We start from the raw sequence: 16,026 nt of genomic DNA on the forward strand, positions 1-16,026 counted from the left end.
TATTAAGAAACATTCTTGCACTGTATGCCGAGTCAGGTAGTGGCTTGTTTTCCTGGTTTTACCAATTCTGAGTTGACAATAGACGAGCCTATTTTCTAGCATTGGACGTAATTTCTACATGATTGATTTGCCGTCATCAGGGAAAATTGACTTGAATTCATATGAAGTGCAACTGCACCTTTATTGATAAAATAACACTGATAAAATATTCAGGAAATACAACTGCTGCTTTGCACATATTGATTAACTGTTTATTGTGACATGTTTGGATTTTCTCGGAAATTGTACCCTAACGACACAACAATGTATTGAACATTTTTTTACACTTTCAGAAAACATAAAAATTAGGAAGATTCTTAGCAGAAGAAAGGTTAATAATATAATAATAGGATGATGGTTCAGAACTTTGCCAAAGTTAACCCGTTGTTAATCACATCATTGTTAACTTTTAAAGGTAAACTAACCAGTGATGTGCTCATGTATTTAAATGAAACGACTACAGCTATAACATAGTTGTCTCAAATCTGGTTAGAAATACTGTAGTTCACAAGCATGTCTTTGACACTTCAAGAGCAGTATAGTTTAAAGTTAACAATGATCACGTTAACGATATTGTTAACTGTAACAAAGCTCTCAGAGCAATCGACCCAATGTGTTTAAAATATGACATTATATCTTTCAATAAATTAATTAGTCTTACCTACATTGTATAATTGTTAGAATTCTTGTAAAATTTCAAAATATGTTATTTGCATTAACGACAAACAACGTAGTCAAAATATCCCATTAAGGCGGCCTTTCTGGTTTTTCCTTAAAAGATACATGAATAACCAACTTGCAAGTATGTAATTTAAGGTAAATCATTATAAGCATTCAAGATTTAATCTTTGATAAAATCTTGTCTCAAAACAACTTTCCCTGAAGACCTGTGATTGCTTAATCAGAAGCCAGTTATCCAATAACAGATGCTAATGTGATTAAAACAGGGGCCAGATGGCACAGAAATCCTTGGAAGACTATGAGTAACATAGAACTAATGTGCAGCTGCCGGGATGCTTCATTGCATTTTCTCATTTATTTTATCATCATTGCAACATTTCCAGCTTGGGAGAAGGACTACACTATTTAACAATTAACAAACAGACACAACCCTATGCATGGGGGCATCCAGGAATGCTGTTAGTGGGGGGCATAACTTAGGGGCGCAACCTTTTAAAATGCACCCCTTCCTCAAAACCCAAATTTAAATGGTTGATAATGCTACCTAAGACTCCATCAAGAATTTTATTAACAATTCTAGTCAGAAACAGTGGATATATAGCATATTTAATTACCTTTTTTCTCAAAAATTGACATTAAAAATAGATTATGACAATTTTAGGGGGTGTGCATACAGATAACTGTATTTTAGTTCAGTCGCTGCATAGAAAATGGGCATCAAAGTGAACTGTAAAAACATGTGCATATTCAGGAGGCCGGGCTTAATCTTACCTCCTTTTTTGTATTGGTTGACTTAATCTATTTTAAACCAGATAAGGTTATTTTGATTAAGGTCACTGCTTAGATAAACAGGGCTCTATATGTGATACTTTGAGATACTGCTATGCCGATAGGGGCGGAGGGGGGCATAAGAGGGGCATAACAATGTTGACCCCTGAAACAGTCTACAGAAATCTTTAACAAGTTTTCCCAAAGTATACAAAGGCTTTGTTTGTATGAAGCAGTTGGGGAAACTATGTGTCAGTACATACCAGGGATATGAGGGGAATGTCCATTTACACCGTTGATGCCATTCACACCATTGACCAGCTGACCGGGGCCATTTACACAGGAGCGAGCTTCATGCTTTTCTTGCAGAAATCGATCCATCACATAGTTTACCTTATACATTGTGTGTGTTTTACAAGTTGAAACAAGGTCAAGGTTTTTTTCTCCACCAAACTAACACCATGTCCAGTCAAAATTCCACCACTACGTTGCTTAAGTTACAGTATATCCATCAAAGTATGCAATAATCAAATTAAGTTTCTTTTAACAAATCTCCACAACTCTCTCTTTGTTTTCTGTTCTACACAGACATATCTAAGAATATTCAAATATTACATTTCATCCCACTCGAAGATATCAAGCCTTCACCATAATATGCAAACATGTTTATTTCTGTACACTCACTGAATTAGCACTTCAACATTTCTTCATACGTCAAGTACATGAAATATTCCTCAGCATATCAAAAAGCTGTCAGTCAAGTTTTCACTGTTTTCATTTTTTGCCTTAGCATTCAAACGGTTCTACGTTTTCTACTGGTAGACCACAAAAACAATGAAGCATCCTGAATTTTCACAAATCATGAATATTTGCATATCTTCATAGTTCATGAATATGCTCATCCAAATATAACCTCAAATTCTAATTTAAACATTCACTTATCCATCAAATAATAACCATGATAATCAGTCTCCAAACAGTTTTATCAAATCCAGGTCAGGGTTTCCATTGTTTTGGGAAGATACAGAAAATGTTACTGATATTTCTCCACATGTCAGAAATTAGTCAGTGCATGATAAAAGTCTGGCTCCCAGCTACCCAACTTAGCTAGGTAAACAGCCTTGGGCTTATCAGTTAGGAATAGGCTCCAGCAGCTGGCAAGACAGTCTTAAACTGATCTTAAAAATATGAGTTAACTTCTTTGTATAAATAGTGTAGAAGAAACAACTTAAAAAGTAAAAAAAAAAAAAATGAACAAAAAAAACAAAGCTTCATAATACATCTTAAATATTGCAAATAAATTCATATTCTGTTGTTTGCAAATGAACTTAGCATTTCAAGGTTCTGAAGCATTTAATGATAGTGTCTTTTGCTACATCCAACACCACCAAATAAATTTTGAATCTAATGCAACATCCTTGGCCTGCAAATCGACTTCAACCGCCCAGTCAGCAATTTGGCATATTCTTTTACGTAGCAATTGTAACTAACTACTTAAGAAGTGATCTCATTACCCACTAAAGCATCCATGACATTCAGTCAGCCAATTAAGATTATCCTCACAAGAATGATACACAAAACACTTTGAATCGGTGAAACTGGCCATTGAGGCGGTACAAACCGACTGTCTCTTTGGTGCAAATGGCATTACAGTCGTATTTTGTTTAACTGATTGACAAGCATTTTTAGATTACTAAGTGTATTTGACAAGAGTTGTAAAACACAAGAATATAGATCAAGAAAAAGACAGCAAAGTGTGAAAGAAGCCAGTCTATAAATGTAAAATATAAGATTAAAATCTTACATACAAAAAGGGGAATTTTATCGCTGAAGAAATTGCCATTTCACTTAACTTTTCAAAAATCTGATCAGGGGAAAGGATACCCCGGGGACTTTGGGGGGTTTTATTGGACGTTTTAGATTTACAGACTGATTATAAACTGTGAAAGCAGTCTACTCTGGTGAAATGTTGATTTTTTTTTTAAGAAAAAGACAGGTGAGAAAAACATCCAAAAATATTCTTGCATACACACATGGCATATATGATTAAAAATCCGCATAACTCTTAAGTACCATGATATAAATTGTAGTAACCTGGACAAATTCACTGTTGATGATAATGATATTATTGCTGTTGATGACTTCGTAGATAACACTGACGATGTTTACCAAATCAGTGGAGAAATGCAATAATATTTTTTCTAAAAATAAAACATTTTAAAAACAAAAAAAAGTTCTTAAAGAAGCATAAATTTATTCTAAAATTATTGATTTACTTCAGACACCATAATTCAAACATATAATACACCCATAAACAATTTGTAAGTAAAAGATGATAACAGACTGGAAATCTAAGGATGAGTATGGAAATCAAATCAAGGTTAAAGGGCATAAACCCCTGTTGAAATTGTTTTTAAAGCACTAGTGGATTAAGATGGGTGCGCACCCTCTTATGTTATTCCAATATTCGAGAAACAATAAGGGAATGGAATTGAATGCACTATAATTAGTACATATTTTAATGCTGACGATCTCAAGCCCATTTTACCCCTGTATTGTTAGAATTCCTTGGGAAGGGGGTGTACGTCCCTATATGCCCTCCCAAACTGCGCCACCCTCTAAAGCGAAAACCAAATCTGCTCCTGCAAAGCCATTCATATCAATTTCAAGGCACTTCTTACATTTTCTTATACTATGGCCAGCAAAAGAACAAATGACTAATAGTCTGAAATTGAAATCTTCCAATCCTGATTTCAGAAGAGACACTTCTATTTCTTTCCCAACCATCACCTAACATCAACCAGTCTGCCCATTAAATCACACTTACCAGTCTGTTGTTTGACTTTGGTCTCGAACTCATCCATCTGTCCGGCGTAGTCGCGCTGAATGGTCTCCATTTCTCGCTGGAGCTGCTCGACCTCCGCAGACTGGCTAGACATTACCTCAGCGCGGACCGACAACATCTGTTGGTACTCGTTTAACATGCGGGCACGCAGGGACTCAATCTCCTCAACCTGGGCGGCCAAGCTTCTCTGGACATCTGCAGAAAGATGAGTGGGATAGAAATCAATTAAAGAGGCACAGTATAGGTTGATGTCCAAAATACCATTTTTAATGCATTAATGTATTTAAATCATTTCACTTCTATGATTAAAACAAAAAAGCATATGTTTCTCGACTGGTGAAAGAAAAAAAGCAATATTTTGGCGCTTTTTTAAGTGCCAAGGAATTTGTGACCACATACACATGTAGCTTAAAAAAATCAAACTTCATAATCCTATATTTTTCCCCTTAAACCCTTTCTTTCATACACAGATAGACAGACTGAAATGTTTATTGTCATAAAAATGTTATAAAACACACTATAATATGCTTATCCCTTCATAACATGTATAGAGTAACATCAGTTGCCTCGTGTTAATCCCCTTGTAATATAACTTTAGGGTAAAACTATGTATCCATGAGGCTATGTATAGAGGAGTAAAAAGGCGTACCTATGAAAGAATGTGGTAAGGGAAATTAAATTCAGATCCCCCCCCCCCGCAACCTCCCCACCCATTTCTGATTTTATTAAATTTGTGAATTCTCATTCATCCTAGAAATCAACTCTTCAACCCACCTTCAGCCTTATTCAGTATGGCCTTTTTCTCAGCAGAGGTGACAGGCTCCGACGTGACACTCACAGTGTCCTCCCTGTCTGTCTGTCCATCCTTTGACCGACCGCGGAGCTCCAAGTCAGCCTCTATCTGCTGCAGAAGAACAGGAGTCAGATGTTTAACACAGCTGAGTATTTGAATTATTGTTAATAACTGCCATTTTATGGCATCATGCAAGGCAACCTTTAATTTAACCAAGGGGCATAACTAATAATTTGAGCCTATAGAGGCTTAAGTTGTTGTAAATATGACATTTAGCCAATTGTTTAATATTTTGTTTAAGTTAACAACATTGTTAACAACATCATTGTTAACTTTTAAAGGCAAGCTATTTTATTTATTTATGAGCTAATATATTTAGATAAAACAAGCATAGCTGAATCATTTGTCTCAATATATGTGACAAGTACTGCTGATCACATGATCGAGTGTACATGAAACATTTTGGAGTACTGAAAATTTTACAAAAGTTTACTGTCTAATTAACAACATTGTTAACTTAAACAGAGTTCTGACCAACAAAGTTTGCAGTGGTCGAAATTAACACAAGCCCGCATTAGCCCTGCACTGATAAATTTTTTTTCCTGTCTTGCTCAAATTCTTAATTTTATACAGCAGGGCTGTTTTCAAAAACTTGATGCTAAGCAATAGTATATGCTTCGGGCTTGTTCATCCAAAAGTCTAATTTCAATGACTGAATTTGATGTGAAAGTGTTCATATATAATTATTCCATAAAACGCAATGATGTCAACATCAATGGTTGCACAACAACAACAACAACAACAACATAAGAGATATGATGATACAATTGTGACAGATGAGATACATACCTGAATGATTTGTCTGTGTTCTTCCGTAAGTTTCCTATTAAGTTGGGTAATAAACTCAGCACTTTCCTCTTTTCCTGAAAAAACAACAACAAAAACTTGTGACTTATTTCAATGCAGCTGATTAAACACTAAGATATTTTCTTCATCTCCATTTGTTTTATATACAATAAGACTCCATCAATCTCTTGACAAATATTCCAACTTGCTGGAACAAACATTTGTTAACGGATCATTAAGTGAAAGAAGATTTGAAATCTTATCAAAATCTCATATATTAAGAAAGTGTCAAATCCCCACTGCATAAATAATGAAGACATATTTTTTCTTAACTATTTTTCCACATTTATAAAGCAATGAAAGAGTGATTATTCAAATAATTTGTTCCACCTAGGATAAATGGATTTCCACCATAAACCATTTATAATAAAATGTGCATCTGCTATAAAAAATATATATTTCAGGCTTCTGAATTACACAAAAAGTACTTCCTACATTTAAATGCAAAGTAAGTCCACTATACAGATAATAATTTATATTATGATTATTGGTATAATGTTAAAGCTGCACTCTAAGAGTTTGAACGTTTTGACAACTTTTTTTTTTGTCTTGGAACGAGCCAATTTTTGTGTAAATCCATGGAAACCAGTTATATAAGACTGCTAACAAAAAATTAGATCGCAGATTTTTATATTTCAGTTAAAAATTGATGTTTTATGCATGTTTCTTGATCAGTTAGTAACGGTTTAAGCCATAAAACATCAATTTTTGAACGGAAATATGAAAATCTACAATCTGATTTTTTGTCAGCAACCATATATCATTGGTTTGCACATATATATGCAAAACAATTGCACTTTCCAAGATAAAAAATAAAAAAAATGTAAAAATGGTAAATCTGTGAGAGTGCAGCTTTAAGAAAGCACAAAGTTACACAACTCAGTGGTTCTTATTAAATTATTCTTTATCATATCTAAATACTATAATACATAAACAGCAGTATTAGTCAGATCTCATGACAAATACCTTTCTTAATATAATAACATAAATAATAATGATGTTATTATATATTAAGGTAAACATCCATCATTAGGTATTAACATTGAGATTATTTCTGTGTTTGTTTTATATTGATTAATCACTATATTATTTTTGCATGGATTACATATATCTTAGCCATGTTATGGCATAGTATTTGTTTGTAATTTATAAATACATTGTAAGTTTGTAACTATATAATATAAACTATAAAGCCTCATGATAAAATAGTTCAACTTGTTCTTTGGAATATGTGTTAGGGCTTTCACAACAAAAATTCAACTTGTCACACTTCCATAGCTTCAAAGAATTGAGATATCAGTTGCCTGATATTTCAGAGTCCATCATTGTTCAGTCAATGTGACCGTCTGATGACACGGGTACTTATTCGTATTTGGTGCCGGACTGTGCCCCGCCTAACCACTTAATGATTTAGAAGATATAATGTAAACAATAACTATTACACAGTTTTAACACTCTACCTAAGCAAGAGCTCATATTAATTTTCATTTGTGGTATTTCTTGTTGAATCAAATTACAACTTATGAGATCTTTCTGTTAACTTTGCTCCCCACTCACCAGAAGCCATCATTTCTATGACAACAGGGGGTGTGTTTGACCCTGGTAACTGGGTCAAGGTTTGGGTCAAGGCCACCTGGGTACCATCCTCGTACACGCCCAGCCCCTCCACAGGGACCAGCCCGCTCTCGATATATGCAGAGTGACGACGACTCGACTCTGCACCCATTGCAGGTAAGAAGATATAATGTAATTTGCCCTCTTTTGTTCAACCATTCACGGAGCTTTAATTATGCTTTTGTTCACTTATAATCAAACAAAATGTGCACAATCTGTAAAAACCTGTTACTCTTTCTCATTTGTCAGTGGTATGACAATGATTAATTTTATGTTAGGTATACCCATACCATCATCCCTTTGGTGTATAATAATGTCCTGCAAACTCAGGCCAGCACTTCTTAAAAGTGTAGAACTTGATGCCCTGCATAGTTTTTAAAGAAATCCAGATTTTTCACTTACAATTATATTTTAAATGTTTTCTTTTATAATAATATTTCATTTATAATCCATTTACAAAACATTCTACACTACTCAGTTCAGTAAAAGCTTTAAAGCGTGTAACAGTTGTTACGCAATAAAACATTCTAGATTCATTTCCCACGAGCAACATTCAGTCATTTAAACAAAAATTAGAAAAATATCCATGTTTTAAGTCAATGAACTTTAATGCTTTAGCATTCTACAATAAAATGCCACAGTATAAGAAATCCGAGAAATTATAGCTTCTGGTAAAGAAATCCCAACTTTTAAGGCCATAAACTAACGAAACTAAATATATTTACGAAACTAAATCCAAATGATGATGTATCAAAAATATATATTTATACATCTAAGGATGCAACGGAGCAAATGAAATTTAAGTGTAAATTTCCTTTAGAACTTGGCAAGCTTTCACTATTTAATACATAACGAAATTCATTAAAGTTCTTTCAAAGAAGCTTATATACAACCAGAGTATATATAAATATTATCTTTCCAGCTCGAAGATTTTTAAATCTGCAGAAATCTAAATCAGTCAAGCGCATAAATTGTCTACGTGTGCTTATTATATGTATATGAAGGTTTTAGCCAGATTTTAAAATGGGTATGGTGCTAAAGAAAATGGACAGGGTGCTGAGGGAGAAACTGGCAGTTGTGTCAAGCTGTAAACATAAGGTGTTTTAAAGAAAGTAAAGAAAGTATGGGAAAATGTGGTAAATTAAAGTAATTTAAGGTTTCATCTGCCAAATACCTCAAATTTGTATGAATTTAAAATCACATTTAATTTTTAAATCAAACAATAAATATTTTGTTTTCTCATAGGGGGCAGAAACAAATTTTATTTTTTATTTTTTCTAGACTATATTCTATATAAGTATATACTGTATAGACTAGAAAAATAAATAACAATTTGTTTCTTGGGGATGCCAACACAAACTTGTATAAAAAGTGGAAACTGCATAGTATAAAATAGGAGTATCCCCATCAAACTTTATACAAAAAATAAACTTTTGTATAGATCAGACAAAAGGCAACAATTTTAATTTTAAAGTTTTGCAACAAAAAAAGAGGAAATCAGATGAAAAGAGGAAAATTGCCATTTCTGTTTCTGCCCTCTGTGATCTTAAACATTTATTTCTATGAAGGCAAGAGGGTGCACATGCTATGAAGGCAGAACGGTGCAACCAAAAAAGGGCCGGGTGCAGTGCCCTTTCATAACTCATTTATAAGCTAAAACCCTAGTTAAGTATATATATAAGTTTGTAATTGTTGTTGTTGTTGTGTTGTTGTTGTTGTGTTGTTGTTGTTGTTTTTTTTGGGGGGGCAAGGCTGTTTTTGGATCAGCAATCTGCATCCCTGGAAATAGGGCATGTTGATCTAAACTTTTATTTTGCTGGGCCAAGATTTGCAAATGTTATATGTTAAATAAGTGCATGATTAGTTAAAGTTTCTGAATTAATGATCTTACATGTGCGGATTAATGATAAAGTGCTTATTTATTGTTAAAGTCTATCTTGATGTCCTGGTACTGCCTTGCACAGGCCAGAAGGTATGTGAGTTAACCAAGCCGGTTAGCCTATTTGGTAGAGCTCCAGTCCTGGGATCGTGCCCGTTTATCCCTTGCTTTCAAGTCAGATGCTCCATCAACCAAGCCATTTAACCAATTTTACTCACATACCCACTGTAGCCTGATCTGTACAAGTCAGTATCACGACATCACAATTCATTGTCATCTATTATCTGTGCCAAATGACACAAACAAACAAGGTAACAGAGAGCCATTTGTTAAGTCTTAATTTGGTATTATATTCAACTTGCACAAATAAATCTATCTATTTATCTTACTTATGCAGAGACATAAATTATTCAAACAAACATGTGTATGTCATGTTCAGCACATCATTGCCTCAATGAATAGCACTAATGCACCAGTCAATTGTAACCATGGCCTCCCTAGGTCCGGGGAAAAGCGGGGACCTTCGGTCCAACCAAGTCTGCCATAGTAAAAAAACTCGTCAAAAGGCTCATTGACGGCCATTTAGGTGGACTAATTCCACGCTATATTTGACGTGAAGACAAAACCATCGCATTCACCCGGCACTGGTGCATAATAGCAGCCTAATTAATTTTACATTGAAAAGCGTTATAGTTTTCATATTTGGTTAAAACTGTATTGGCAACATATTAACTACAATGATACATAAATGATACAGTAACTGTCATGTTATTACTATTGCTGGTACATGTACAGTATTCTATATTTATTACAGTTTTCCCCCTGACTACTCACCAGGCGGCAAAATAGCTTCAACTACTTGCACTATAGCTTTGGAGCAAATCATCAATTCAGAAACAAAGTACATGTATGGTTTGCTAACAATATTTAATTATCTCAATTTTATAAATAAAATATGTTCATAAAAGAGGGAAAAACAATTGGCAATGTGAAATTGAATCTTGACAGATTATGTTCGACGCAATTATCGTCAGAAAGATAAAGAAAATGATGAAACAAAGCACAACTTTTACCTGCAATTATCGGTTCTGAATTATACATTTGTATGTAACATTAGTTTGAAGTAGTTTTAACGCAAATGTCATGTTTGTATCCAGTCAATAAGTGAATAACAGTTTGTTGACATTTTTTTTAAATCGCCACTTTCCAACCTCCAAATGAAGAGTATTCTTAGTATAAACAAAGGTCTCACACTGAATCTCGGAGTAAACTGCTCTTTCGTATTATTTTCTTGTTTTACATAGAAAATATCAGCATATTGACAACAATCCAGCCAAGTTCTTATTATTTATGATAATGCTTTACTATATATGATAAATTCAAATAAAAAAATCACAAATTTAAATATGGCATTGATTTTTTATACAATGAAAATTGTCCTCAAAACTGAATAATAGTTACAATCTCAAAGAAAGTACTACTTATAATTATCATTCTAAAAATTTCCAATGAAGAAAATCAATTTTCATCCTCTTTTCATAGATGACCAAGGGGAATAACTCAACAATTACTTCAGTCTGGGTGACAGAACCTGCTTATGTTGAAAAAATGTTGTTTTGAACACATGAACCCAGTTTTATGATCATTTTTCACAATTCTTGCTGAATGGCCTTCATTAAAGTTTTTGTATGATGACAACAATGTTTAAAGCCCCTTTTGGTTTTTCACAATACCATACAGTTGTTTTCAAGAAAAAAACAACAGACAAAAGTAGAATTTTTTAAACAAAAAGGCCATGGCTAAAAAACTGGCTAAATAATGTTCATGCACAATATGAAAGTAAACAAAGAGACTTACCTATATATGTTCCCTGTGAGTACTCCCTCTTCAATTCGTCCAGTTTATCTGTATGTTCCTGTTCAAGTTTCGCTATGTACTCCTTGTGTTCGTTTTCAAGCGTCTGTCTCACCTGAAAGTAACGTTACATTGATGTACAGGTAAAAAGCTCTGCAGAGCTTTATAAGGAATGATCATATTTACAGATTTTAAATCAGCAACATACTTTTTTTAATGATCTTGTATTTAAAAAAACTTAAATCATTTATTACAGCAGTACTTTTGTTTGGAAATCCATTTTAAATCAGTTAAAGAAATCACTTCAAGTCAAAAGTTTTATCCAGCCAAGGAAGAATGGTGTTTGAAATTTTGATTTTAAGCAAAATATTAAGTACCTGTATTTGAATAAAATGTCAGTGAAACATTAAAAGAGGGCATCACTCAATAAAAGTGAAGCAGAGTTGATGGCCTTGTTACACAGGTGCGCATTGTCTATGGCTACATGTTCCATGGGAGTATCTTGTTAGGTTTCTGAGTTCAAGATTTGGCTCAATGCCTATGACACCAAGGCTAACACAAAACCTTGACATTTTTTCTTTAAAAAAAATGATTATCTTGCTTATTCATTATCATCAAATCATTATAAGATAATATCTCACCTGAAGCAAGCCAGCATGGTGTTTCTGTTCCAGTTCAGTCTGCAGTAGTTCCGTCTGACTTTTGTATATCTCCTCCAGAGTTCCCCTCATGGCACAAACCTGAACATCTACATCCTCCTGTGGGCAGGGGAGATAATTCATGAAAATATTTTTATAGAAAAGATTTAAAGATTGTTAGGGAGTTGAGAAAACTTTGTCTTAATCTGTCTGACTCCAGTAAATCTTCTTCCCCCAGCTTCCCCTACATAGCACTGAACTGCTCAACTACATGCTATGGGCAGGTGAGAGGAAGGGGGAGATAATTCTTTAAAAAAATAAGATAATATTTTCTTCCATTTACAAACATGAGTGAGACCAATTTGGCTTAAATTAGCATACTGCTTGAGATGTGGACACAGAAATATTTCAGTAATTCAATTAATTAAATTCATTAAAAGTAAGTATGTTGTTAACAAGGTGAGCATTGCGCAGTGAAAATCAATGCTTGCCTGTTTTGTTTGTTTTTCTCAGTTGAAGAAGGGGTATAACTTGTAAATTATCAAAGCCAGAGCTATGGGTCTTACCTTACATGTGGGTATTGACTCTTACAACATGTAGGTTTCATTTAAATATCTTGAATGGTTTAAGAGTCATGGCCAACATTAAAGTTTTTGCACCATGCGGACACAAAGGCTATCACTATACCTCTAATTTTTTCTAGGAAATACAGACAAGCTTATGAAAAGAAGATTAAGATGACGTTATATTTGATATGCCGGGGGCTTACCACATGTTGCCTGTGCATGTCTTCCAGCTGAGCCTGGTACTGCTGGTCCATGTCTTTGACCAGGGACTCTAGTTGATCCTTCTTGTCATTAGGTAACCCTGCTCCTAGCTCCTGAATCTGGAAAATAAAATAATTAGGTTCTTAACCCAACAAAACGGATTTTGTCAGGAAAGTAACTCCTGCTGGTCCATTTCTTCGACCATCTACTCAAGTTGATCTTTCTTGTCACTGAACAAGCTTGCCATTGGTTCCCTTAAAACTTTTCCTTAACTTTTATTAAATGGCAACTCATGCAAGTTCCAAAATAAGCTCAGCTCATTCCGTTTTGTTTGACCACAGATTCACATTGTGTACTTTGATATTTAATCAGAACTTTGTCATGTTTTGCATTAGCCCCTTCAATGTTGTTTTCTTATTGAGCATAATTATATACTGCACACATACTATTTCTCAGGCTGGTCCATCAGTTCCGCTTACAATTTAACACAGATATATACATTTTAAATAATACTTTGACTTTTTTCTTCGACAATCAGATAAGACAATACTAAATCTGTATACCTTCTGTAGGGGTTCATGTGTGTCAGAAAGTGTTTCACCACTGCCCCCTGTCCCGTCATCTTCCCTACTTCTGCGTCGCTCGCGAGATCGCTCGATTTCTGACTTTAGTCCCTCAAGCTGGGTGTCATATTGGCCCTTTAATGTTTCCAACTGAAAAATACACATATAAACTTTACTTATCATATATATTTGTAAAAACGAATTAAATATTTTTTTTATATATTTTAAGATTTATTTCTAAAAAGTTACTTAAAATTATCCTAAAGAAAGCCAGTTAGTAGTAAAATATATTTGGTTAGATTTTAACAAATTTGTCACATACTGGAAACCTTTACAGTTATTTTCTTTGAATAATAGCAGTAATATTAAAAATTGTCAACATTAAAACAGTTTTCTTTAATTTACCATGCACTTATATACCACACCCAAACATGCACTATTAATTTCTAAGAATTACATGCAACAACTTATATATATATATATATGTAATCATATTATATTGAGTCATGTTGAATATGTACACTTAATTAAATGTTCTTATTTTCATTGTTCATACAGCATGAACAATTGTCATTGATTTTGCAAATCCTACTGCATTTACAAGCAAAAAAGGAATTAATCCTTATATTTCCATTTTTCCCTTTTCGTTACAGTATTTTTTTGTGGTAATGATGATTTTGGTTATAATAATTTCCGTTATTTTTTTTTTTATCAAGTTTTTTTAATTTGTGTTTTACATATCCATGACCCAGATCTTTCATGCAAAACTCCTTCTACAGAGGTCCCAGAAGGCAACTGGTTTATCCCAAATGAAGACAAATTTTATTGTACAGAAAATCAAGTGCAAATATAAATAAATTATAAAAAATAGGGCAGACAGAAAATGAATTAACTAACTGGTGTTATCAATGCCCTTTTTGGATGTAAATTTCATTACTTTAATTTTGTTTCGGTTATTCAAATGTTATTCCACAAGACATAGATTATATGTATAATCTTAAGACTTCCAACACTTCAACCATAAAATCAAAGTCTTATTAACGCCTTTTTACACATTTTATTTTTCTAAAAGAAATATTGCCCTATACATTCAATAACTTTTTGATAAATTTAACACTCCATAAAAAATATATGATGCCTAATTAGAGTTGAATGCCATTAAATGCCGATAGGTTCAAATATTTGGCACCCTTACGCATTGTCCGTATTTCTTATTTAAAATAATTGGGTCGGGCATAAATTCATTCATACAAGACTGATAAAATTCTTTAAAAGATACACAGAAAGATATATCCATATCTTAAGTATAAGTAGCAAAGAAGTGCTCAATACACTTCAACTAAAACCAATCCAAACATTCTAATTTATGACCATTCCCCACTGCAGATATATCTCTGCTGTGTTAAAATATTCAAGTTTCAATACAGGAACATTGTTCACAAATAAACATCAAAAGAGCAAAATAAACAGTATAGATCTATGATACTAAATTTATCTTGTATCCAAATAACATTATACTGTTAAAGAGAAAGTACAGCACAAAAGTTTATATCAATTTATTTAAGCATTGGAGAGGAGAGTGAAAAATCTTGACCATCAATACATTCTTGAGCCGTAATCTTATAAGTGGAATTCGAACATATTGATTGGACAGTAAGATTAATTGGCCAATAGTGTATAATTCCAAAAAAAAAAAAATAGAACTGTGTTGAATACGACCCCATACATGCAATATCCCGCGGCAGCGAAAAAATCCCCTGGAATTCCGACCTATTCCCCAGTCCCCCAGCCGGGGATCGATATCCCCTGGATTTTTTTCGATTTTTTTTTCAAAAACTAGACCAAGGTTGACAGTGTAAGCATCCATAACATGCTGAGTGTAAAATTCAATGAACACAGAATTTGCAGCTTTTTTGTATGATCAAAGACCATGTTGACTAAGTCTAAAAATTGTTTTTATAAGATTGTGTATAGCTGGAATTATTTCATGAATGATACAATTAAAAGTGAAAAGAGTTTATCATCTTGCTCAGTGCTGTAAGAATTGACTTAAATGAATGTGTTAAGTAAAGTTTATAAACATTCTAGTAATGTAAATTCAAAAGATCTTGTTTTCTCTTTATACAATGCTGATGTATTATATATAAATTTGCTATGAATTGACACTCCAATGATGATTTCATAATATTTGTTTATTCTTATCTTGTATGTATATATGAGCAATAAATAAATGTAAGTAAAGACTCATTCAGATTTCTGTATTTCGTCTTATATCATAAATGTTGATATTGCGCTTATTTTGCTGCATAAAAATTCCCTAATCTTATACAAAAATCCCCTGGAATTCAGACCAAAATCTCCTGGGAAACCTCTCCGAAATATGGCATGTATGCGACTCCAGAAAGGGATATCATCTGAAAACACTTAAACTTCATCAAAAGTTTTAATTTGATTTAAATTGTTCATGTTGTTCATTGACAGTAGTGTAAAAGTGCACCATGGAGTGTACCCCAACACCATGCCAAGTTTTAGCCAAGTTTTAAAAAGGGACAGGGTGCTGCAGAAAAAGGACAGGGTGCTAAGGGAGAAAAGAGCACACTGTTTCTGAGGTGAAGAACTTGAAGTTCATGAATTTGACATAAAATGTTAAGAATTCTGTTTAATTAAAGTAATAATAGA

The 16,026-nt window shown here is 33.4% G+C and overlaps 2 protein-coding genes across 12 annotated transcripts in view; one reads left to right on the forward strand and one right to left on the reverse strand.

Moving 5' to 3' along the window:
* Nucleotides 1-16,026, reverse strand: part of LOC128230612 (A-kinase anchor protein 9-like) — a 119,381-nt gene that overhangs the window by 90,593 nt on the left and 12,762 nt on the right. For 10 of the 11 annotated variants that reach the window (XM_052943083.1, XM_052943097.1, XM_052943091.1 and 7 more), the window contains exons 2-8: nucleotides 13,348-13,497; nucleotides 12,787-12,903; nucleotides 12,021-12,137; nucleotides 11,383-11,494; nucleotides 5,976-6,049; nucleotides 5,108-5,237; nucleotides 4,316-4,528 (exon numbers count right to left, since the gene is read on the reverse strand). In XM_052943083.1, coding sequence (XP_052799043.1) covers nucleotides 4,316-4,528; nucleotides 5,108-5,237; nucleotides 5,976-6,049; nucleotides 11,383-11,494; nucleotides 12,021-12,137; nucleotides 12,787-12,903; nucleotides 13,348-13,497 — 913 coding nt within the window. Of the gene's footprint in view, nucleotides 1-4,315; nucleotides 4,529-5,107; nucleotides 5,238-5,975; nucleotides 6,050-10,598; nucleotides 10,727-11,382; nucleotides 11,495-12,020; nucleotides 12,138-12,786; nucleotides 12,904-13,347; nucleotides 13,498-16,026 lie in introns of those variants that run through there. The other variant, XM_052943105.1, reaches the window with a different exon arrangement.
* LOC128230692 (uncharacterized) overlaps nucleotides 7,723-16,026 on the forward strand; it is a 64,847-nt gene continuing 56,543 nt past the window's right edge. The window contains exon 1 of the mRNA XM_052943158.1: nucleotides 7,723-7,763. The gene's annotated coding sequence lies outside the window, so the exon portion shown is untranslated. The remainder of the gene's footprint in view (nucleotides 7,764-16,026) is intronic.

Source organism: Mya arenaria, chromosome 1, assembly GCF_026914265.1.
Source record: "Mya arenaria isolate MELC-2E11 chromosome 1, ASM2691426v1".
Lineage (NCBI taxonomy): Eukaryota > Metazoa > Mollusca > Bivalvia > Myida > Myidae > Mya > Mya arenaria.